General features: G+C 47.1%; 1 protein-coding gene across 2 annotated transcripts; it reads left to right on the forward strand.

The window, feature by feature from the left end:
* The first annotated feature begins 16,428 nt into the window (after window positions 1-16,428).
* Window positions 16,429-23,212, forward strand: LOC120932256 (toll-like receptor 13). 2 transcript variants are annotated; one of them, XM_040344515.1, is made up of 2 exons: window positions 16,429-16,621; window positions 20,040-23,212. In XM_040344515.1, the coding sequence occupies exon 2, from the start codon at window positions 20,226-20,228 to the stop codon at window positions 23,034-23,036; it is 2,811 nt and encodes a 936-aa protein (XP_040200449.1). In that variant the 5' UTR covers window positions 16,429-16,621; window positions 20,040-20,225; the 3' UTR covers window positions 23,037-23,212. The 2 variants fall into 2 exon arrangements, with proteins under 2 accessions (XP_040200449.1, XP_040200448.1); XM_040344514.1 differs by having other exon boundaries at window positions 16,429-16,532.
* The last annotated feature ends 2,798 nt before the right edge of the window (window positions 23,213-26,010 follow it).

Raw genomic sequence — 26,010 nt, forward strand, 5'->3', positions numbered from 1 at the left:
ATTGCGGTACATGTGCTCTGTCTCATGGGGGGCTGTAGTGCCACATGTGTGCAATCAATGGCCCCGATGGTGCGTGGGAATCCTGCAATTTTGAAAAAATTGGTCATTGTGTTCATTCGCTGGACCTCCTGGGAGGGTTTGAGGATTTGGTTGGCCATGCGTCTCAGGATTGCAGGGACAACCTGGTGCACACATCTGCTAATGGAGGATTGTGACATTCCAGCCACACCTCCACTTGTGCGCTGAAAAGAGCCAGTGGCCAGGAAATGGAGTGTTGCCAGTACCTTGATCAGTGGCTGCACTGCATGTGAGCGTTGTGTTGGGCTGGTGAGATCATCCTGCAGGAATGTGGTTATTTCCATGATGGCTTCACGGTTGAATCTGAAGTTGCGATACACCTCAGAAGCAGTCATGGCAAACACATCTAGGCGTCTGCGGTATGCCCTCTCCTGTGCCCTCCTCCTCCTCCTCCGTTCCCTCCTCCTTCTTTGCGCCTCTAAAGTCACTAGTGCAGTTATGAGCATGGGTGGCCAAACACATCTAGGCGTCTGCGGTATGCCCTCTCCTGTGCCCTCCTCCTCCTCCTCCGTTCCCTCCTCCTTCTTTGCGCCTCTAAAGTCACTAGTGCAGTTATGAGCATGGGTGGCCCTGGCATGTTGGCAGACAGATTGTAGTCCGGCAAGTGTGTGTGCTCAGCTCTTCCTTAATGGTGTTGCTTTAGCTGACCTTTACACGGCTGGTGTAAAATTAGGGCTGCTTTTATAAAGTGTAACTTCCCGCCGGGAAACTAACAGAAGCGCACAGGGCGTAATCTACGCCGCACACACTTAATTTTGTGGATCGCCTTATCTCCCTCATTTGCATCTTTGCCTATCAAAACAGCGGCGTGTCTAGCGTATTTTGCGTGCGAAGAAGCGCCGGTGTAATTCTTTTAGGTAGGACGGAAAAACCTGGATTTCAGGCGTATATCGTTTTGAGGATCAGGCGCAAAGATACGCGCAGTGCAAATTTCAATTACGCCGCGCATCTCGAGTTAAGTCGGCGCATCTGCTTTGTGAATCTGGCCCGCAGTACTTAAAGGGGTTGTAAAGGTAAAAAAAAAAAAATCCCTAAATAGCTTCCTTTACCTTAGTGCAGTCCTCCTTCACTTACCTCATCCTTCGATTTTGCTTTTAAATGTCCTTATTTCTTCTGAGAAATCCTCACTATCATGTTCTTCTGTCTGTAACTTCACACAGTAATGCAAGGCTTTCTCCCTGGTGTGGAGAAAGCCTCTTGAGGGGAGGAGGGGGCGAGCAGGCAAGTCAGGACACTCTCTACTTTGCAGATAGAGAAAGGAGATGTTAGTTAGTGGGTGTCCTGACACTCCTGCTCGCCCCCCCAAGAGGCTTTCTGCACACCAGGGAGAAGTGGGGATTTCTCAGAAGAAATAAGGACATTTAAAAGCAAAATTGAAGGATGAGGTAAGTGAAGGAGGACTGCACCAAGGTAAAGGAAGCTATTTAGGAAAAAAATAATTACCTTTACAATCCCTTTAAGTGTGTATCTATGATATCATGTAATAGAAGAAGTACTGTTTTTCCTCTGTGTTTACTTGTGTGTATTTAGTTTCTGTTCTTGTCTCCATGCTGAAAAGATATGGTATGATATTTCTCAATAAAGGTAAAGCCGTTTGCTGTATTCAAGAAGCTTCCAGCGCATAATTTCAATACTCAGCTAACACCATTGTATAACTAAAAATAACTTCCCTCCCAGTACAGAGCCCCCCACATAGTACAAGATCCTACCCTCTCACACACACTACAGAGCTTTCCCACAATACAGGCGACACAAACACACATTTACAGTACAGAGCTCTCTCACCTGAGAGTGCCAGGGAGAAGTCTGCACTCTCCTGGCTGCTCCCCCTCTTTCTCTATCACAATCTAGGACAGACCTGGGCAAACTACGGCCCGCGGGCCGTATACGGCCCGGCGGACCTTTTAATCCGGCCCCCCCCGCCGCCGAAATCGCCGCCGCCACGTTAATCACCGCGGCGGGGAACATTATAGACAGCGTTCGTTTGAACAGCTGTTTTCCCCGCCGCGCATAGACACTCCCCCTTGGACGGATCTGTCCAATCGCGAGCAAGGGGGAGTCGCATAGACACTCCCCCTTGCTCGCGATTGGACAGATCCGTCCAAGGGGGAGTGTCTACAGGGCAAGGGAGGGCTTTCGCCCCCCCCCCCCTAGAAACCAGTGCCAATGTCATGAAATGAATGAAATTAGAGCTAGCTCCACTGACAGACGGGGGCGATCGGGGGAGAATTACAGTGCAGACAGCTCACGGCTCTCCTCTCCCTGTCACAGCGCCGCTGCAGAGTTCTCTGGTAAATAGAGCCGTGGCGCTGTGACAGTGAGAGGAGAGCCGTGAGGTGTCTGCACTGTATATCTCCCCCGATCGCCCCCCCCCCCTCCCTGTCAGCGGGACGGCCCCCCCTGAAATCTAACAGCGGATGGCCGGTGAGTGCCGTGGATGGGTGAGAGCTAGCAGGCCAGGCTGTGGGCAGCTGGGTGGGCTGGTGAGGGAGCGAGTGACATAGTGTGCGGGCGAGTGACAGCTAAAAGTGCGGGCGGCTCCGCTGACGGGTGTCGGGTGAGAGAACTTGTGGGCTGGGCGGATTGGCTTGGTGAGTGTCTATGCCTGAGCGAGTGCTGGCCAATCAGCGAGCTGTTAAGCGGGAGGGAGCAGAGAGATTACATCATCTCTCACTGCCCGCCCAGCAGCCCCCTTCCTCTCTGTGTAGGCACCGCGGGAATTTAGAGAGTTTAAATAATTTCTCTGCTGCCTGACATTGCTGACAACCCTGGTCCTGACTCTGGGACACAGCAAGGGACAATTGGAGCAGGCAAGTGACAGTCCGGACCGCAACATGTGACAGGCGATGTGACAATCCACAATGTGTGACAGGCAACGTGGCAAGTGACAATCCACAATGTGTGACAGGCAACGTGGCAAGTGACAATCCACAATGTGTGACAGGCAACGTGGCAAGTGACAATCCACAACATGTGACAGGCGACGTGGCAAGTGACAATCCGCAACGTGGCAAGTGGTAAACATGTGACAGGCGATGTGGCAAGTGACAATCCACAACATGTGACAGGCAACGTGGCAAGTGATAAACATGTGACAGGCGATGTGGCGAGTGACAATCCACAATGTGCGACAGGCGCTGTGGCAAGTGACAATCCACAACATGTGACAGCAGGCAACGTGGCAAGTGACAATCCACAACATGTGACAGCAGGCAACGTGGCAAGTGACAATCCACAACATGTGACAGCAGGCAACGTGGCAAGTGACAATCCACAACATGTGACAGGCGACGTGGCAGGTGACAATCCACAACATGTGACAGCAGGCAACGTGGCAAGTGAAAATCCACAACATGTGACAGCAGGCAACGTGGCAAGTGACAATCCACAACATGTGACAGGCGACGTGGCAAGTGACAATCCACAACATGTGACAGCAGGCAACGTGGCAAGTGACAATCCACAACATGTGACAGCAGGCAACGTGGCAAGTGACAATCCACAACATGTGACAGGCAACGTGGCAAGTGATAAGCATGTGGCAGGCGACGTGGCAAGTGACAATCCGCAACACGTGGCAGGCGATGGTGGCAAGTGACACACTCGGGTCTCCAACTGTTTCTGCATTATGGTGAGTTGAACCATTTAATTTTGTATAACTATGTAATAATAGAAATAGGTCCAGTGATCCAGGGTGCTGTGTAATGTAAAGGGGTCCAGAGGTGCAGTTGTGGAGACGGGGTACACAGTAGGACAAAGAGATATTGAAAGATGCAGGGGGCACAGTGGGGTGTTTTTAAATTTTAACGTGGGGGGGTAGCTTTTAACCCCCGCTAGCAGTCGATGAAAGGGTAAAATGCGACTGTGTATCGCCGCTGCTGAAGCGCCCCCCCCCTGAAAAAGTTTCAGCGGACGCCCATGAGTCTGTGCCACCATAAATTGTCGCCACTGTGCCCATCACACGCAGCCACTGTGCCAATCACACGCAGCCACTGTGCCCATCAAACGCAGCCACTGTGCCATCACATGCAGCCACTGTGCCAACACACGCAGTCACTGTGCCATCAATTGTTGCCACTGTGCCCATCACACGCAGCCACTGTGCCATCACATGCAGCCACTGTTTAATCAATTGTTATTGATTAAACAGTGGCTGCCTGTCCCCAGCCTCTGTCCCCCTCCTGTGCCATGTCCCCAGCCTCTGTCCCCCTCCTGTGTCATGTCCCCAGCCTCTGTCCCCCTCCTGTGTCATGTCCCCAGCCTCTGTCCCCCTCCTGTGTCATGTCCCCAGCCTCTGTCCCCCTCCTGTGCCATGTCCCCAGCCTCTGTCCCCCTCCTGTGTCATGTCCCCAGCCTCTGTCCCCCTCCTGTGCCATGTCCCCAGCCTCTGTCCCCCTCCTGTGCCATGTCTATAACAAGTACTCGTACCAGTTGTCCAACAATGATATTTACTGTTTTTTATAAAGAAATACAATTGATTTTATGCAGTATTGAGTTTAGCCTTTTGGCCCGGCCCTCCAAAATATTTTTAGTTTCTCATGTGGCCCCCTCGAAAAAATAATTAGTAAGTCCGAATGCGCGCCGTCGTATATTTAAGCTTATTCTGGAAACCAGATACGCTTAAATTTGGCCAAGATACGACCGACGTAAGTCTCCTACGCCGTCGTATCTTATGTGCATATTTACGCTGGCCGCTAGGGGCGTGTACGTGGATTTACGCGTCGAATATGTAAATGAGCAAGATATGCCGATTCACGAACGTACGTACGCCCGTCGCAGTAAGATACGCCGTTTACGTAAGACATACGCCGGCGTAAAGATAAACCACCAAAAAGATGGCGCAGCCCATGCAAGGTATGGACGACGGAACAGCCGTTGTATTTTACGTTGTTTGCGTAAGCGTACGTGAATGGGGCTGGGCGTAGGTTACGTTCACGTCGAAAGCATTGAGCCAACGTCGTTACGTAGGGAGTATTTGCGACGTGATTCTGAGCATGCGCGCGCATGCGCCGTACGAACGGCCCTCATTTACATGGGGTCACGGTTAATTTAAATGTAGCCCGCCCACGACATGCCTACTTTGAATTAGGCGGGGTTACGCCGGCCCATTTGCGCTACGCCAAAGTAACTTACGGAGCAAGTGCTTTGTGAATACTGGCCTTGCCTCACTATGTTACGTCGGCGTAGTGAAAATAGGATGCGTTACGCCGAACTAAAGATGCGCCCTCCTACGTGAATCTGGCTATATATGTCTTTGTGTGAGGAATAAGGTAAGTATTAAAGTTTGTTCCTTTACCACTGGACCTAACATGCATTCAACCCTAGCATTGTTTGCAGGCTCACTGGAACATGCACACATCAGATACAAGGATCATTTTTTTATGTGGCCTGATAGTGGGGCTTTAAAGAGGATCTATAGAAATATATAAAATACTATAATTTATGCAGCTCTGTAATAATGAATACATCATTAAATTTATTTTTTAAATGCACGCCTTTAAACAGAAAAATCATGGACAAAGCTGTAACAACACGCTTGGATCCAGGGCTCGAGTCCTGCGGGAACGCGTGGGAACGACGTCCCTGCACTTATTTCACAGCAGGAACGTCATTCCCTTTGCAGGACTCGAGCAGAACCGTGTGACAGGCAACTAACTGCTATGTGTCAGGCAGCGGCAGCGCCACCCCCCCGCGCGCTTGCGGCTCTCAGCTCTGCCTCTGACATGTTTCCAGAATAAAACCCGGCCACCCCAGCAGGGCGCTCCCGCTCTGATGTGTGAACACTCAGGGGCAGATTCACGTACAGCCGCGCAATTTTGTGCGGGCATAACGTATCTGATTTACGTTATGCCTCCGCAACTTACAGTTGCGGCGGCGTAGCATAAATCACCCGGCGGAATTCAAATTTTCCGGGGTAGGGGGCGTGTATCATTTAAATTAAGCACGTCCCCGCGCCGAACGAACTGCGCATGCGCCGTCTGTAAAATATCCCAGTGTGCATTGCTCCAAATGACGTCGCAAGGACTTCATTGGTTTCAAATTGAACGTAAATGCCGTCCAGCCCCATTCACGGACGACTTACGCAAACGATGTAACTTTTTAAAATTTCGATGCCGGAACGACGGCCATACTTAACATTGGCTGCGCCTCATAGACCCAGGGGCAACTTTACGCCGGAAAAAGCCTAACGTAAATGTCGTAACTTTACTGCGTCGGCCGTGCGTACGTTCGGGAATTCGCGTATATAGCTAATTTGCATACTCGACGCGGAATTCAACAGAAGCGCCACCTAGCGGTCAAAAAAAATAATGCAGTTTAGATCCAAGGGCGTAAGAGACTTACGCCTGTCGGATCTAATGGATATCTATGCGTAACTGATTCTAAAAATCAGTCGCATAGATACGACGGCGCAACGCAGAGATACGACGGCGTATCTGGAGATACGCCGTCGTATCTCCGTTGTGAATCTGGGCCTCACTGTCCAGCAACCCCCCCCCCCTTCCGCTCTGAGATCATGTCGTTAGTCACAACAAATACTCACTTCTCCCGAGTCCCGTCCCTCCTGTGTGCTCGTTTGTGAAGGGGAGGTGGGCGGTAAGATTAAAAACAAGCAGCCACGCTGACAAGCTGCTGAATAAACCAGTGAGCCAGCCCCTGGGAACCATTCCAAGAAGGCACTTCTACTGACCAGACCCTGCTCCTTCTCTTTCTCTGCCCCCCCCTCTCTCTCTCTCTCTCTGACCCCCCCCCCCCCTCTCTCTGACCCCTCTCTCTCTCACCCCCTCTCTCTCTCTCACCCCCCTCCCTCTCTCACCCCCCTCCCTCTCTCTCTATGACCCCCCTCTATCACCCCTCCCCCTCTCTCTCTCTCTGACCCCTCTCTCTCTGACTTCCTCTCTCTCTCTCTCTGACTCCCTCTCTCTCTCTCTCTGACTCCCTCTATCTCTCTGACTCCCTCTCTGACCCCCCTCACTCTCTCTGACCCCCTCGCTCTCTCTCTATGACCCCCTCACTCTCTCTCTCTCTGACCCCCTCGCTCTCTCTCTCTCTCTGACCCCCTCACTCTGTTTTTCTCTCTCCTTGCCAACAACAGTCTATCTCCTGTTTTAACTCCTTCCTTCCCATCATCTGCCGCAACGATCCCCTTTTCTCGTGGCTGCGCTGCGGCTCTGATAAGTCTCGGCTGTGACTGTCTCATACAGCCGAGCAGAGTGAAGCCGCTTCCCCCTCCTCCATGTATTCTACAAGTGCTGTGTGCGCAGCACGCGCTGATCATATGAGCCGAGGTGTAATGTAAAGAGGTCCTTAGGTGCAAGGTCCTGTGTAATGTAAAGGTTTCCAGAAGCGCAAGGTGCTGTGTAATATAAGGGGGTCCAGTGATGCAGGGTGCTGTGTAATGTAAAGGGGTGCAGGGTGCTGTGTAATGTAAAGGAGTCCAGAAGTGCAAGGTGCTGTGTAATATAAGGGGGTGCAGGGTGCTGTGTAATGTAAAGGAGTCCAGTGATGCAGGGTGCTGTGTAATGTAAAGGGGTCCAGTGGTACAGGGTGCTGTGTAATGTAAAGGGGTCCAGAGGTGCAGGGTGTTGTGCAATGTAAAGGGGTCCAGAGGTGCAGGGTGCTGTGTAATGTAAAGGGTTCCAGAGGTGCAGGGTACTGTGTAATGTAAAGGGGTCCAGAGATGCAGGGTGCTGTGTAATGTAAAGGGGTCCAGAGGTGCAGGGTGCTGTGTAATGTAAAGGGGTCCAGAGATGCAGAGTGCTGTGTAATGTAAAGGGGTCCAGAGATGCAGGGTGCTGTGTAATGTAAAGGGGTCCAGAGATGCAGGGTGCTGTGTAATGTAAGGGGTCCAGTGGTGCAGAGTGCTGTGTAATGTAAGGGGTCCAGTGATGCAGGGTGCTGTGTAATGTAAAGGGGTCCAGAGATGCAGTTGTGGAGAGGGGGTACACAGTAGTGACAAAGAGATATTGAAGGATACAGGGGGCACAGTGGGTAGCGGCACCACTATCACCGCCCGCTGCCCTGTGCCTCGCTCACGCCATGTCTGTGTCCCTCAGCGGAGCGGAACAAAGCTACCTCCCCCTCCTCTCTGTTTACAACCACAGAGAAGGAGGAGCCCACGAGCGCAGGACACACACCGCACTGTGTATTGCTGTTCTGAGGTCTGTAAGGGGGGTGTCTGTACTACTGGGAGTCTCTGTACTTGAGGGTTTGGCACTGAGGGGGTTGTCTGTACTGAGACCAGCACAGCCAGCACCCTGAGGCCAGCCAGGCCAGCACCCTGAGGCCAGCACAGCACAGCACTCAATGATGAGCCAAGTCTTCAACTCAAGTTGAGCAAGTCTTCAGAACTGTAAGTAAATATATAAGGGGATATATGTGTTAGAAATTCCCTGCGAGGGAAAGATCATCACCCATTGTGGTGATTATTCTGTTAGTTTGACAAGTTTACTTATTTTGTTTTTGTAAACTGGCACTTTACAATAAATGTCGCACTGTATTTTCTGTGAAATATATATGCATATGAGCATATCATAATTTTTTTTGGTGTCGGAGTGGATTTTGGGTGGGAGTTCCCACACTTTTTTCCCCAGGACTTGACCCCTGCTTGGATCTTGTATTGTTTTTCCTTTCTCCCTATTTTTTTTTTTTTTTTACCAGAAAAACAAGTTTATTGAGATGTAATCAAGGCATACAGTTATGACAACACAGAAATTCCATCAAGATTCGGTACGCATATACTTTTAACAGTGACATTGTCGTCTTAAACCAACATAGTAACCAACATAGTAACTCAAGTATATCTCCGTGCATATTCTGCACAGCGGTGGCAGACACAAACAGCAAGCCACACACACCCACACACCACCATTTCTTTGTGGTTGAATCTTTTAGTCCCCTTGGCCTATTTCAAATAATATCTCCTCACATCACCCAGAGCAAGTCTCCCCATCCTCCATCCCACACACTGGCAAATTTTCTTTATAGATCATTTTCCTATATGGAAGGACTGTATTTACTTCCCTTTTCCAATCTCTCAGTGTTGGGGCTGCCTCCCGAGACCAAGCCTTGGCCACCGCCTTTCTTGCTAGAAACAATGGGGTAGATGCAGGTAGCAATTACACCTGCGTATCCATAGATACGCAGCGTAATTGCTAAGTAGCGCCGGCGTATCGACTTTCTGTATTCAGAAAGCTCGATACGCCGACTGTAGCCTAAGATATGACTGGCATAAGGCTCTTATGCCGTCGTATCTTAGGCTGCATTCTGACGCTGGCCGCTAGGTGGCGTTCCCGTAGTGGTCAGCGTAGAGTATGCAAATTGCATACTCACGCCGATTCACAAACGTAAGCGCGCCCGGCGTTCAAGTTTTACGTCGTTTGCGTACGGCGCTTCCGTCGTAAGGCTGCTCCTGCTATTAGGAGGTGCAGCCAATGCTAAGTATGGACGTCGTTCCCGCGTCGCGTTTTTCGAAATTTGCATCGTTTGCGTAAGTGGATCGTGAATGGCGCTGGACGCCATTTACATTCCCGTCAAAGCAAATGACGTCCTTGCGACGTCATTTTCCGCAATGCACGTCGGGAAAGTTTCCCGACGGAGCATGCGCACTATGTTCGGCGCGGGAACGCGCCTAATTTAAATGATCCACGCCCCCTACGGGATCATTTAAATTACGCGCGCTTACGCCGACCACTTTTACACAACGCCCCCGCAAATTACGGAGCAAATGCTTCGTGAATAAAGCGTAGCTCAAGTAATTTACGGAGGCGTATCGTAAAAACGGTACGCTGCGCCTCCGTAGAAGTGCGCGCCCCTACCTGAATCCACCCCACTGTCTCGTAGATAAATATGGCCTGGTACTTGTCTACCTCCACAACCGGCAGCAGCCCCAGTATACACAGTTTCGGGTCCATCCCCACTGGCGACCCCATGTTATCGTGTAGGAATCGTGTCACTTGCAGCCAGTAGGCCTGCATATCAGAACATTGCCACAGTAAGTGATAGAAAGTGCCCCTCCGTCCGGGAGCACATAGGGCACAAGGGGCTCTTTGTAGGTTGAAACTTCGCTAATCTTAGTGGTGTAAGGTATGCCTGGTGGAGTATATATAGTTGCGTCAGTCTGTCTGATAATTTAGGGGATGCAGTCTTCCAGTATTAGTCCCCAGTCTGTTTCCTCAATGTGTCCTACGTCTTGTTCCCACTGCGCCTTTGCTTTCTGGGATACCCTATTTATCCTACGCTGTCTGATAATGTAGTTTGATATAAGTTTGGTTGATTCCGCTCCAAAGATAACATTTAGCACCGGTGGGGTACAGAGGTCCACCGCGACCGTGGTCATCTGTCATGCCTAATTGCATGCTTTAGCTGTAGGTACCGAAACATAAAGTGCTGTGGAAGAGAAAATTCCTCCCTCAGCATCATGAAGGACTTAACTCCATGCTCAGTTAGGACCTGAGATAGATATAGAACCCCGTACGAGGCCCATATCCGCGGATCCGGCACAGTACTCAATTCCGGCATGCCGCTATTAATCCACAGTGGAGTATGAGAGTGAATGTGTGTTCTATCCTGCTTTTTAAGTGCTATCTCCCAAACATTTTGGTGGTGTACCAACATTCCGGCCCCAAATTGTGGTGACCTACTCCCTCCCAGTTCCCTCCGGAAAACCGCCTGTGTAGGAGTGTGAAAGACGCTGTCAGGCCTGTTACATACCAGAGCCCTATATCTCTGTGACTCAATTTTATTAAAGTAGTATAGGTGAGAAAGTTGTGATGCAACGTAGTAATCCTGCACATCCGGAAGGGAACAGCCCCCCTCCGATGTGGTTTTTTTAAGTATATGCCAAGCCAATTTGTGCCGCCCCGAACCCCAGACAAAAGAGTTAAGTATTGCCTCCATTTGTTTAAATACCTTCAGAAGGATATACAATGGAGCATGCAAATCATATATACAATTTTGGGTAGCAGTATCATTTTCACTGAATTAATTCTACCCATGACCCCCAGTGGTAGCCTCGACCATGCCTGAGTCCTGGATTTAATAATTGCAAATAGGGGATCAATATTTAAGGCAACATAATCCTGTAAATTCCCAGTGACCCTCACCCCTAGATATTTAACTTCCGCTACTCTCTGCAAAGGTAACTCTGGGGACATCGCCGGGGGGGGGGGGGGGGACTGATCCAGCGGAAGAATTTTAGATTTGTCCCAATTTATCCTTAGGCCTGAAAATTGGCCAACCTCCGATGGACCCTGGTCTGCCAAGTATAGGACCGTATCATCAGCATATAACCCTATCTTTTCCCAAGTATCTCCTTTTCTGAGGCCCACTACCTCCGGGCTTGCCCTAATGGCCATAGCCAGAGGCTCCGCCGCCAGGGCATATAATAGCGGCAACAGAGGGCAGCCCTGCCTCGTGCCTCTCTCCAATGATATCAGGTCCGATAGCCATCCATTTACAAAAATTCTAGCCTTGGGCATCTGATGAATTTCAGGCCAAACCCATAACATTCTAAACATTCCCAAAGATACAGCCATTCGACAGAATCGAAGGCCTTAGCCGTATCCAAGTCCACCACCACCCTTGTCCCTGTATTATCATGCTGAGCCTGGATGTTCATGAATAGTCTACGTATATTCATTGCCGTATTCTTTCCTGGCATGAATCCGGTCTGATCCGGGTGTATTAAAGAAAGTATCAACGTGTTTAGCCTAGAGGATAAGATTTTGGCCAATATCTTAATGTCTACTGGCAACAGAGATATAGGTCTGTATGATTCCGGGTATTGTTTGAACCTGTTGGAATCACAACGGTGATCCCACCAAAAGGCAACAACCCTCCCTCCCAGCCCAACACCCCCCGAACCTGGTGCAGGCATCAAATACCCAAACATAGCATTCAAAATAAAATACTTCCAGCCATGAAAACTGGCTGGAGGCACAAAACTTAAATTCAGCAATATGCATGTAACAACATAAACTGTTAGGCCCCGTACACACGACCAAACATGTATGCTGAAACTGGTCTGCGGGCCAGTTTCAGCATACACGTTCGGTCGTGTGTAGGCGCGAGCGGGCCGAATTCCAGCAAACATTTGCCCGCCGGGCCTTTTCCCAGAGGGCAAATATTCCTGGACGTGTTTTAAAACCTTCCGCTGGAATCCTGCCCGCTCGGACATGTACAGTCGTCAGTACAGACCTACCGTACATGTCCGAGCGCCCGCCGTCCCTCGCATGCGTCGAATGACTTCGACGCATGCGTGGAAGCCTTTAAATGGCAGGCCCGCCCACGTCGCCGCGTCATCGTCGCGGCGACGACGCGGACACGCCCCGCGTAGTGTTTACGCGCGGACTTCTGTACGATGGTTAGTACAACCATCGTACAGAAGCCCTCTGGCAGGCATGTACGGTGAAAACGGTCCGACGGACTGGTTTCACCGTACATGTTTGCTCGTGAGTACCCGGCCTTAGTCTCATGGGAGTGATTTTCACTGAGCAACGCGCGGATTCGCTGCGTGGATGAGCTATTCACCCTTTAAAAGGGAAGAAAAGAAAAAAAAAACACACAAAAAAGGGGGGAAAAATAAAGAAAACTTAAAAAAGGATCACTAAAGGATTTTTTTTTTTAGCTAAATAGCTTCCTTTACCTTACTGCAGTCCTGGTTTCATGTCCTCATTGCCTGTTTTTTGCTCTGATGTTGCTGTAATACTACTCTGTTCTGGACACTTCCTGGTTGTCTGACTCCTTATGAAAAAGTCATGGGAGAGTTTAGTTTCGTTTTCCTAGCCATGACTCTCTATGGCACTGTCCAGCACAGAATAACATGCAAAGACTAAACTAGTTTCAGTTTCGTTTTTGCATCTAAGAGGCACATTATATGATTGATTTTTATCTATTTTTAATCATTTTTAAAAGGAATCAGTTAACTATTATGTCTCTATACCCTGTAAACAGTCATTTCAGCAAAAAAAAAAATTTCCTTTAGTGATCCTCATCTGAGCTCCTCTTGCGGCCATGCGTGTAGGACTCCAAAATCAGTTGCATTACCGTCCCTCATAGCCCGCCATAGTTCCTCAGGGTCTTGTTCATGTCCATTGCAGCTCGGGGCTATAACAAGTAGGGAATCTAGCCAGGCCCTCAAGGCTCCACAATCAAATCTGGTTCTTAAGGTCTCCTGGGCAACAACTCATTACTTAAAGTGGAGTTCCACCCAAAAATGGAACTTCCACTTTTTGGAATCCTCCTCCCCTCCCGTGTCACATTTGGAACCTTTCAGGGGGGAGGAGGGAGAAGATACCTGTGTAATCCAGGAATTTGCTTCCACTTCCACGGCGATCGCGGTGACCTACGCCACTTCCTGCGCCTACTTCGTCCCCTTTCGCTGTCTTTGGGGACACACAGGTCCCAGAAGACAGCAGGGACCAGTGGGATAACGCAGCACAACTCGCATATGCGCAGTAGGAAACCAGAAATTGAAGACGCAAGGCTTTACTTCCTGATTCCCTTACCGAAGTTGGCTGTAGTAGCACTCGAGACCCGAGAGCGACAGATCAGCTTCAGGTGCCGACATCGCAGGTGCCCAGGACTAGGGTTGCCACCTGTCCAGTTTTGACCCGGACAGTCGGGGATTGGACACATGTGCCCGGTTTTCAAGCCGCCTGAAACCCGGGCACATAAAGCATTTCAACCTAGAGCGGCGCGCCGCGCATCCTGATTCCCGTAACCGCCATCAGTGTCACGCTGCCCCTCACGCACATATGTCTGCCTGTACGCTCCGCCTCCGAGCCGAGCTCAGCGATGGGCAGCAGGCGTACCTATTCAGCCTATGATTGGCTGAATAGGTCACGTTGTGGGCAGCAGAGGGGTCTGTGATTAGCCCGGTGGACCTGGTCCTGGTCACATGTGGAGGCGGGGCTGAACTGTGGATGATCGCGGCAGTCCGAAGTCCCGTCTCCTTGCCTGGGTGGCATGTGCTGAGTGCTCTGCTGTGTCTCCTCGTCCTCGAGTCCTCACTCTTCATCTTTCTCATCTGCCCTCTCACCCCCTTCTGTCAGCCACTCTCTGTCAGCTACCCTTTGTAAGCCAATCCCCCTCTGTAAGCCACTCACCCTCTGTCAGTAACCCCCCCTCTTTAAACCAATCCCCCTCTGTAAGCCACTCCCCCTCTGTCAGTAACCCCCACTCTTTAAGCCAATCCCCCTCTGTAAGCCACCCCCCTCTGTCAGTAACTCCCCCTCTGTCAGTAACCCCCCCTCTGTAAGCCACCCCCCTCTGTCAGTAACTCCCCCTCTGTCAGCTACCCCCCTCTGTAAGCCACCCCCCTCTGTCAGTAACTCCCCCTCTGTCAGCTACCCCCCTCTGTATACCACTCCCCCTCTTTCAGTAACCCCCCCCCCTCTGTCAGCTGTCCCCCTCTGTAAGCCACTTCCCATCTGTCAGGAACCCCCTCTGTCAGCAACCCCCCCTCAGCTACCCCCCCTCTGTCAGTTACTCCCCTCTCTGTCAGTTACTCCCCTCTCTGTCAGCTACTACCCCCTCTGTCAGTAACCCCCCCTCTGTCAGTACCCCCCTCTGTCAGTAACCCCCCCTCTGTCAGTAACCCCCCTCTGTCAGTAACCCACCTCTGTCAGTAACCCCCCCCTCTGTCAACTACACCCCTCTGTCAGCTAACCCCCTCTGTCAGTTACTCCCCCCTCTGTCAGTTACTCCCCTCTCTGTCAGTTACTCCCCTCTCTGTCAGCTACTCCCCCTCTCTGTCAGCTACCCCCCCTCTCTGTCAGGTACCCCCCCCTCTGTCAGCTACTCCCACCCCTCTGTCAACTACACCCCCTCTCTTACCACCTTTATCTCTCACCCCTCCTCCCTCTCAGCCCCCTTCTCTCTCTCACCCCACTCCCCCTCACACCCTTAATCCCCTCCCCCTCTCTCTTTCTCACCCCTCTCTCTTCTGCCTTCTTACCCCCTTACCTCCCCCTTTCTCACCTCCCTCCCCCACCTCTTTTCACCCTTAGGGGACGAGAGCCCCATGATTACTAACAGCGGCCCTGTGAGTGAGTGCACAAGTTCGGATGTTTTGATTCCTGTGTCCTGCCGACACACTGGGCACAGCGATGCAGCACCTGCCTCTACTTTGCCTTCTCTCCAAGCCCCGCCACACAATGGAAGTAAAGAAGGACAATAGCACTACAGTAGAGCAGCTTCGCTCCGTCCCCAAACTCCGGCTCCCACACTTCCTGGCGCAAAATGGCTCTCGGTAAGGCAGTCTAATGTGGGTCTTTAGGGGTAGGGGACACTGATGGGGGGGCAGGGGGGTTCCCTGATCTAATAGAGGTCTATAAGGGGGGGGTGCAGATATAAGGGTACCTAATGGGGATCCTCTATGGGGGACCTCTAAATTATGGAGGGGGTAACACTGACCCATATTTTATGAAGGGGGGGTGACAATGACCCCTGTGTTATAGGAGGTAACACTGTCCAATAAAGCGTGCCGCATTTTTCCTCTCCTTAGTGCACCCATGTCTTTACAATCCTATAGCGTATACTACAAAAATTGCCATGCGCCACTAAAGTGTTCGGGTTTGGCTTAAAGAAAAGGTGGCAACCCTACCCAGGACAGGTAAGTGTCCTAATATTAAAAGTCAGCAGCTGCATTATTTGTGGCTGCTGACTTTTTATTTTATTTTTTTCCGGCCGAACACCGCTTTAATTTACAACTATGAGGCCTCGTACACACGGCCGAGGAACTCGACGTGCCAAACACATCGAGTTCCTCGGCCAGTTCAGCACTGAAGCCGCCGAGGAGCTCGGCGGGGCGAGAGCTCCCATAGAACAACGAGGAAATAGAGAACATGTTCTCTATTTCCTCGCCGAGCTCCTCGTCGGCTTCCTCGGCCGAAAGTGTACACACGGCCGGGTTTCTCGGCAGAATTCAGCCAGAAACTCGGTCGGAAGCTGAATTCTGCCGAGGAAACTGGTCGTGTGTACGGGGCCTAAGAGTCTCACTCTTTCTGCTATAAAATTAAAAACTCAGTGGAAGGATATGGCAATTCAGGCATAGGGATCAAGTATCATAGTAAAAAATAAATAAATAATCATGAGAATTAACTAACCATCATCCATCTAATGTATGTAAAAAATGGCATACCTCAAATTCTTTTTTACTAAGCAGAATTATTTATAAGTTATTTGTAAGATTAAAGCTTTGCTGCTTACATTTGTGGTTTAATATATCACAGCAAAAAGGGGATGCTGTGGAGTGAATTTTGCAATTATTAAAAAGTGAAGAAACTGTCATTGTTAAGCACGAAGCATACCGGAAGTGACTTTCATCAGATATCAGTGCCGCACCTCTTTACATTATACCTGAATGACAGCAGTATATCAGTTAAGCTTTACAATTTCTGCACAGATGCAAGTTCTCTGCAATCTACCTGTTTCCTGCCTGGTGTATGACATTGGTGAGATATACTTTCTTCATTCAGATTTTACGTATTCTCATCCTGTTTGAGTATAACTAATTATTAGAGGAGGACATGCATGCCAAAAGGTAACAGCATTTCACTTAATGTTTTTATTGCCTTTGATTGATGATAAATGCTCTGATATGCTGATAAGAATATTCCTGTTGCTTAAGCATACAGCTGCTGCAGACTTAAACAGTAACTGTTTTGTGACCTTGGGAACATCTAGCAAACAGATAAATATACTATTGAAATACACAAGCAGGCACTTTTTAAACTGTCAAAGGAATTGTATTTGTGGTCATACAGTCTGGAGATTAGCACAGCCCTGTCAGACAGCAGAGGCAGCCTGTGACCTGACATTTCTGTGCTGCAGGTAAAAGAGAAGTATCGCCAAAGCTTTTTTGCCCATACTTCTCTTGTGGGTCACAGAGGTGCACTTACGTACTTGTGATCAAGAATCAGCTGACAGCAGGCTTCGGACTCTGGAAGGATTTTACCATATTGTTAGGATCCATCCAGATGCCTGATTGACAGCTGATCCTGGCTCTCAGCTGTGCGCTGCTCCCACTTCCTGGGATCCGTACATGTGAAAGGGGCCTTATTTTTTTTTTGTGCAGAATATTTTGTATAACTGATACCATTCCAAATATTTTTACTAAATTATTTTCTCTTAAAGCGGAGCTCCACTAAGGAAAAAAAAATCAAAAATGCTGCAAAAAAAATAAAAAATATATATATATTTTTTTTATACATACCTGAAGTGCCTGTTGCTAGGCAGATCGTCCTAATCTGCCACTTCCTGATCCGCAGTCCGTCTTCCTTCTTCTCCTCCTTAGCTGCCTCCTGGGGAATGGGGGAGCGGTGTCTTCTGGGATCTTGTGTGTGTCCTAGGAGACATCACCCATTCAAGTCACGTGGCGCGACTCGTGCATGCGCAGTAGGGAATCGGGCGGTGAAGCTGCAAGGCTTCACTTCCTGATTCCCTCACAGAGGGATTTAAACCGGACCTCCGCTTTAATAAAACTACATGAACTAATTATGTACTCCTGGAGTAAAAATCTAATAACATGGCATTATTTGTGGCATTAAAGTGGAGTTCCGCCTGGGTAAAAAAAAATTTAAGTCAGCAGCTACAAATTCTGTAGCTGCTGACTTTTATTATAAGGACACTTACCTGTCCTGGGAGCCCGCAATGTCGGCACCTGAAGCTAACCCGTCACCTCTGCTCCAGGTGCAGATGCCGGTATCATTACTAAGGGGAACAGGAAGTAGAGCATTACCTATTCACTGCCTGTTTCCTACTGCGCATGCGCGAGTCACGCCGCACTTTCTAAATGGTCCCTGCTGCCTTCTGGGACCTGTGTGTCTCCCAGAAAGCAGTGGTGGGGGGGGGGGGGGTTTGGGGCAGACATTACATAGTTCACTGCACATCAAGTTTGCCGTGATCATTTCCTGGAAGTGGGAGCAGATACCTTGATTTGACAGATATCTGCTCCCCCCTGAAAGGTGCCAAATGTGGCACCGGAGGGGGGGAGGAATCCAATCAGCGAAAGTTCCATTTATGGGTGGAACTCCGCTTTAAGGTTTGAACGTGCATTACAGATACCCATTTAGCCGTTCTGATATATAACGTCTTTATGAATAAAACCATAAATTTGCTTCGTAAACAAACAAATATATTGCCTTTTGACAAACAGAAGTGCAACTTTAAAATAACAAATAAAAAATAAAACTGTAAACTCTATTTGCTGTAATGCCAATGCACATATTACCTGAATATTTTCCCAACATTAAATATCAAGAACAAAATAAGTAAACCCTTTTTCTTTTAGCAGCTTGGTAGATGCACCCTGTTGTTTTTATGTGGTAATGCAATGTTAATTTTGACGTCAAATTTAAATTTTGTTTTAGTCATATAGGTAGATTCAGTAAGAGTTAGGCCGACTTATCAGTAGATAAGCCGACCTAACTCAGAATCTACGCCGACTTATGTTTAAGCGTATGCTCAAACAGAGCAATATTGGATGGCCGCTAGGTGGCGCTTCCATTGCGGTCGGCGTAGAATACGGCGGCCTAGCTTAAATTCCTTAAGCTACACCGCCGCAAAGTTAAGAAAATGTACCTGAATCTAGCTAATAGTCTTTAGTTTTAGTGGTATTTTAGTCATCTGAATTGTTTAGGTTTTAGTAATTTTTTTTGTCATATTTTAGTAGCCTAAAATAGTGTTAATTTAGTTGATGAAAATATTTAGTCGAGCAAATTAACGCTGACTCACTAACCTTAATTTTTCCTCTTGCAGATGTTCAGCTTTACCTATACGTTCCCTACAGTAACTTCCAATACACTGACACTATGGCGATCTGTGCTCTTCCTTTTATAGTAAGGGGACTGGCTTAACCAAAAGTACCCTTAAGGCCAATACACACGATCAATAAATCGTACGAAAATACCGCCTTCAAAATGCTATAAATTTTGCGCAAACCAATCAATAAATGCTTATTACGATTTTTTTACCTAAAATAGGTAGAAGAATACGTATCGACCTAAACTGAGGAAAGTTTTTTTTTTTATATATTTATTTTTGAGGGATATTTATTATAGCAAAAAGTTTTTTTCAAAATTGACTCTCTATTTTTGTTTATAGCACAAAAAATAAAAACCGCAGAGGTGGTCAAATACCACCAAAATAAAGCTCTATTTGTGGGAAAAAAAGGACGCCAATTTTGTTTGGGAGCCATGTCACACGACCGCGCAATTGTCATTTAAAGCGACGCAGTGCCGAATCGCAAAAAGGGGCCTGGTCCTTTACCTGCATATTGGTCCGGGTCTTAAGTGGTTAACCAATGCACCAGATACATTTAAAACCAGCCTAAATTTGGGCTTTAAGGAAGGTTCACTGTTGATTGGAAATGTATGTAACCAAAGACCTTCACTTTTTATTCCCCAAAGCAGCGTTTTTTGCATATTAATTATTCATAGTCTGTGTTACTGGAGATGGGGCAGGAGTGCCAACATTATTATACTGAATCCCTCTTTATCATCTCTGCCAACAGCCTTGCCAACATTATTATACTGAATCCCTCTTTATCATCCCTGAATTCTGAAAGATAGAAAGTAAAATCACAGCCGCTGCTAAAAGTCATCTTATCTCTTCTCCCGCAGTATTAAAGATCCAAAACATTTTATTTGTACATGAGAAGTAATATTATAAGTTTCCAGCAGACAGCTTCCCAGCCATAAATGATTTCATTCTTTCTATTTTCTGCAAATCGTAAACTGGGTTATTTTAATATGGACCAAATGTATTTGTTTTCTGCTAATATCCCAGTGTGTAATGAAAGTGAAATTATTTGAACTCTTGTTCATCAGCCCAAAGTTGGGTAAATGAATAATTACATATTATACACAAAATAGATTTGCTTTTGTTGGGGGTAACGTAACTTATACTGAATAAACTGTTTGAAAATAGAATCTTAAGACTATTTCTTTTTTGTGTTTCAGAAAATGAGGCCACATGGTCACATGACTGGAATGTGTTTAACAGTATCTAAAATCAAGCGGAGGGACTTAAGCTATTCCTGAATGGGCGCTATATTTATGAAGTAGAAAGAAATTCAGCTTAAACAAGAAAGTCTTGTTTAACCTATTGTCTTGGACTGCTTTTCTTTACCGTTACTGGAAACAGAAATGTTTCTGCCACTAGCATGGCTTGTTATGTTTTCCTTCATCCAGCAAGGACACTGCTTTGCAATACAAGGATGTGATGTTCATGGCCAGCAAAACCCCAAACTTCTGTGCTATAGACGAGGCCTGGAACATGTACCTGAGCACCTTCCTAACACAACATCCAATCTTGATATTTCTTTTAACCTGATCAAAGTTATAAAGACTGCAGATTTCAGCAATGTCACTCATCTGCAACAACTAAATGTATCAAACAACCATATCCATGTCATTGAGAGGGGAAGTTTTCAGATGTTAACAGCACTTCAAATACTGAACCTCAATCATAATATTTTAATGAAGCTAAATAATAGTATTTTTGAAGGTCTGCAGAATGTAAGCACTCTCTTACTGAGCAATAACAGCATTGCTTCTATACTGCCAATGGCTTTTTCTTCTTTAGAAAATCTGAAGGTGCTTGATCTGTCATCTAACCCACTTCAGACACTTGGATCTCTACGTTCAGTTTTTCAGATAAATAGTTTGACAGTGATAGGCATTGCAAATATTAGTCTTGAAAACTTTTTATCTTCTGACCTTGAAAATGTTTCTAATTCACTCCATACAATTGACATTTCTGAGAATCCACTTGCTTCAGTCAGCTTTACTTCTGATATCCTAAAAGGTCTTACTTCCTTAAATATCTCATTTTCTGGTCCCCCACTTACATGGACAGTTAAAGACTCATGCTTCCTGAGGGGATTGAAGAGGATAATCATGGAAGGTGTAAGTTTGAGCCCAACAGCTATATTAGAGGTTATTCGGACACTTAACTGTAGTTCATTGCAGGAAGTTAACCTCGGCCATTTAAACCTTACTGACTCTTACCATATTATCCAAGAACTTTGCCTTAAACACCCCAGAATTCAAACCCTTTATCTTCACCATAATAATTACAGTGCATTTCAAAGAAACACTTTTCAAAACTGTTCTGAATTAAAATTCCTAGATATATCTCACAACCAGTTTGTACATGTACCCGCATCTGCCTTTGAACATTTGACTGCTCTTGAACAGCTAACAATGGCCGGTAACAAATTATCTGTGCTTTCCAGTGACTTATCCCAGATGGCCAACTTGAAAAGACTGAACCTGAGTTCCAATCATCTCACAGAAGTCTACCTAAATGACACAAAATCATTCAGCAAACTGAAAAATCTAGACCTGTCTGGAAACAAGATGTCTGTTTTTCACTCCTCCTCCCCTAAGATTTGGAGTCTAGACTATTTAGACTTAGGACAAAACCATCTCCTTGATATTTCTGACTCATTTGGAAGCAATCTCAGAAATCTTCAGTACCTGATACTGAGGACAAATAAGTTAAGTTCTCTCTCTGAAAATACTTTTCAAAACTTAAGCTCTTTACATTTCATAAATCTAATAGACAATCAGATACAAGACATAGAACCAGGAGCATTCAAAGGTCTGCAAAACCTGAAAATTTTACTGCTTGGAAGCAATAAACTAACTCTAGAATCTTTTCAAAGTAATACTTTTCAAGGGCTTGAATCTCTTGCTGAACTTCAACTTTTCAGCAATTATATAGAATATGAATCCTCAAAAAAACTAACTGTGCCACCATTCCATTTATTGAATAAATTAACGCTTCTTACTCTTAACAGTCAGGGTCATAACGGAATGAGGAATTTGCCAGTCAACTTACTCGAGGGCTTGGTATCTTTAAACAAGATTCAGTTAGGAAATTTAGCCCTGTCCACCATTGATGACAATGTGCTTTCATACATTCCTCAGCTAAAGGAATTGGATTTAAGCAATAACCCTATACCAAAATTGAATGCAACACTGTTAAAGCCAGTTTGTAATTTGACTGAAATTCATCTCAAACAAATGGCGCTTGAATCACTTGACTTTTTGGCTTTTTTAAATCTTTCCAATTTAAATCTTCTTCGAGCTTCAGGTAACCAAATAAACACTTTCAAGGAAACACAACTTAAGTCACTACCTTCTCTTAAATTCCTGGATTTGAGCGATAACCCAATGCTGTGCAGCTGTGACAACAAATGGTTTATAAGGTGGGTCCAAGACGATTTAAAAACCCAAGTACTGAGTTTCTATGATTACCGATGCGCGTATCCCCCATCTAACAAAGGACAAAGACTGTCGACTTTCAACACTGATTCCTGTGGGCCTAGTTATGACTTTATTCTATTTCTGTCCACTTGTGTGCCCATAAGCATTTGGTTGTTGTCTTCAACAATATGGAAATTATGGCGATGGCAAGTGCTATATTTTTATTACATTATACTTGGTTATTTACATGATAAGAAACACAAAAGGGTAAGACAAAACTATGAGTATGATGCTTTCATTTCTTACAACTGCCATGATGAAGAATGGGTTTTTCATGAGCTCATACCAAACCTTGAAAAAACTTACCAGTGGAAGCTCTGTCTTCATCACCGAGACTTTGAACCTGGAAGAGCCATTGTGGACAATATTATAGATAACATTTACAACAGTCGCAAAACAATTTGTGTGATCAGTAGACACTATTTAGGTAGTGAATGGTGTTCTAAGGAAATGCAAGTCGCCAGTTATCGTCTTTTTGATGAAAATAATGATGTCTTGATTCTACTGTTTTTAGAGCATATCCCTCATCATAGACTTTCTATCTATCATCAATTTAGAAGGATGTTAACAAAGAAGACATATCTCCTGTGGCCTAAGAACATTAACGCTACAGCTGTTTTCTGGCAAATGGTGAATAAAGCTTTGAAAGATGATGAGGTATTGGCGGAGGCAAATGTTAGATAGGCTACATATATTTAAGTGTATATTTAGGGAGGCAGTTATCACCCCAGATAATACTTATGCAATGTAAAGGGCTTTCCGATTATTATGTATAAATGTACAGTCATACTCAAAAGTTTGCATACCCTGGCAGAAATTGTGAAATATTGGCATTAATATTAAAAATATGACTGATCATGCCAAAAAACAGTCTTTTATTTAGGGATAGCAATCACATGAAGCCATTTATTATCACATAGTTTTTTGGATCATTCTTAAAGGGGTTGTAAAGGTAAATAATTTTTTCCTAAATAGCTTCCTTTACCTTAGTGCAGTCCTCCTTCACTTACCTCATCCTTCGATTTTGTTTTTAAATGTCCTTATTTCTTCTGAAAAATCCTCACTTCCTGTTCTTCTGTCTGTAACTAAACACAGTAATGCGACACTTTCTCCCTGGTGTGGAGAAAGCCTCTTTAAGGGGGTGATCACAAAGGTCATAACGCTATCTACTTTGCAGATAGAGGAAGGAGCTGTGTGTTAGTGGGCATCCTGACACTCCTGCTTGCCCCCTCCCCCCTCAAGAGGCTTTCTCCACACCAGGAAGAAAGCCTTGCATTACTGTCTCCTCTCCTCTGACAGCACAGGGATTTGTGTGTTTACACACAGAAATCCCCGTGATGGGGCCCGTGTACGTGATCACGCATGGCCAGTGGCAATCGAGTCCGCCGGCCACACACATCGGGTCCACTGCCTCTGGCGGCCCTTAAAGGAAATCTTGTACAGGTACGTGGTTTTCGCGCAGGGGAGACATTCTGCCCCCGTAAATAGACATAAGCCTGTCAGGAACCAGTTAAAGAGGAATTCCAGATATGAAAATTTTATACAAAGTTACATTAATCCAATTTGGACCATAACTAATTATATAATTAATTCATAAAATGCAAAGCATTCTCTGAATGGTTCCTGAGCCAAGTGGGTGATCCCCTATGTTCAGGATGCAGCAGGACAGCCACTCAGCATGAGACCAGAGATCAAGTGGAGATCACTGGAGTAGTAGTGTCGACTTCAGTGATACTGGGCGGTGGTCAGATGAGACCTGAAATGCACAGTGCTCTGGACAGTGGTCTGAGAAAAAACAAAAGAGAAAAGCGCCTCTGAGCATACTGTGTTTAATTGTAAATAATAAAAATATCCAGCACTTACATCATAGTATATATGCTGCAGCCATGGGAGCTGGTATGCGTCTGTTGCTGACTGTCCGAAAAGCCTGAAGGACTCGGCGTCCGGAGGGAGCCGGGGAGAAGCGGCTATTTCCTTGTTGTTGTACCGCTGCTAGGCAATGAGTTCGTCAGCTGATGCGTGACGTCAGCTTGGACGGAGGCCGAGGGGGACCACAACGCGTTTCAGAGCATGCGCACGGAAACGACCAGCGTGCTCCTTTTTCAAGTGTAATGGGAGAAAAGGCAGAACTCATATTATAACCAATCATGTGGTCAGTGGACAGTGGTCTGAGGTGGTCTGTAATGCTGCACAGTGCTCTGGACAGTGGTCTGAGGTGGTCTGTAATGCTGCACAGTGCTCTGGATGGTCTGAGGAGGCCTGTAATGCACACAGTGTTGTAAACAGTGATCTGAGAAGGCCTGTAATGAACACAGTGCTCTGGTTGGTCTGAGTGAGGGGGGCTGTAAATGATGCACAGTGCTCTGGGTGATCTGAGGAGGCCTGTATTGCTGCACAGTGCTCTGGAAGGTCTGAGGAGGCCTGTAATGTTGCACAGTGCTCTGGAAGGTGGTATGAGGAGGCCTGTAATGCACAGTGCTCTGGACAATCTGAGGAGGCCTGTTATGCTGCACAGTGCTCTGGGCGATGGTCTGAAGGGGTCTGTAATGCACACAGTGCTCTGAATGGTCTGAGGAGGCCTGTATTGCACACATTGCTCTGGAGGGTCCGAGGAGCAGAGGCCTGTAATGCAAACAGTGCTATGGATGGTTGGGAGGCCTGTAAATTATGCACAGTGCTCTGTATGGTCTGAGAAGGCCTGTAATGCACACATGCCCAGGACAGTGGTCTGAGGAGGCCTATAATGCACACTGTGCTCTGAAGGGTCAAAGTGAGGAGGTTTGTAATGATGCACAGTGATGTGGGCAGTCTGAGGAAGCCTGTAATGCACAGTACTCTGGACGGTAGTCTAATGAGGCCTGTAAATGCTGCACAATGCTCTAGACCAGCCCTCAAAAATTCTACTCGCCTGCTCGCAATTTGCGAGTGGAATTTAATGCAGGGTGAGTGAGGAGCGAGGGTGGACCAGGCTGACCGTTTCCTGGCTGAAGCTTTTAGCCAGGAAACTGTCAGCCGGAGAACACAGAGCAGCAGGACCGGACTGCCCTGGCGCCGCTTTTAGCTGAGGTGAGGTGCAGCGCTCCCCTCCCTCTCTCTCTCTCTTTCCCCCTCTTGTCATGTGTATCACACACATAGCGGGATGTCCTGCTGTGTGTCACGGGCCTGACTGGGTCTGTGTTCGGTGCATGGTGTAACAAGGCCCGCCCCCTAGACAGATCGTGTGATAGTATCAGTGTTACGCCTATGAAACAAGCCGGTTTAGGGGGGCGGGACCTTGTTACACCGCGTGCCGAACACAGACCCAGCCAGCTCCGTGCCACACAGCGGGACATCCCCGCTGTGTGGGTGATCCATCCAGGGGAGTCCAGGTGAGTCTGTATTGATAATAAGGTACAGTAAAGCTGCATTAATGGGGCACCGAAAAGCTACATTGATGGGGCACAGAAAAGCTGGATTAATGAGTTATAGTCAAGCTGCATTAATGGGTCACAGTCAAGCTGCATTAATGGTTCACAGTCAAGCTGCATTAATGGGGCACAGTGAGGCTGCGGGCACAGTGAGGCTGTGTTCACATGCACAGAGAGGCTGCGGGCACAGAGAGGCTATGGGCACGGTGAGGCTGCATTCCCAGGCACAGAGAGGCTGCAGGCACAGTGAG

This window comes from Rana temporaria, chromosome 3 (assembly GCF_905171775.1).
Source record: "Rana temporaria chromosome 3, aRanTem1.1, whole genome shotgun sequence".
Taxonomy (NCBI): Eukaryota; Metazoa; Chordata; class Amphibia; order Anura; family Ranidae; genus Rana; species Rana temporaria.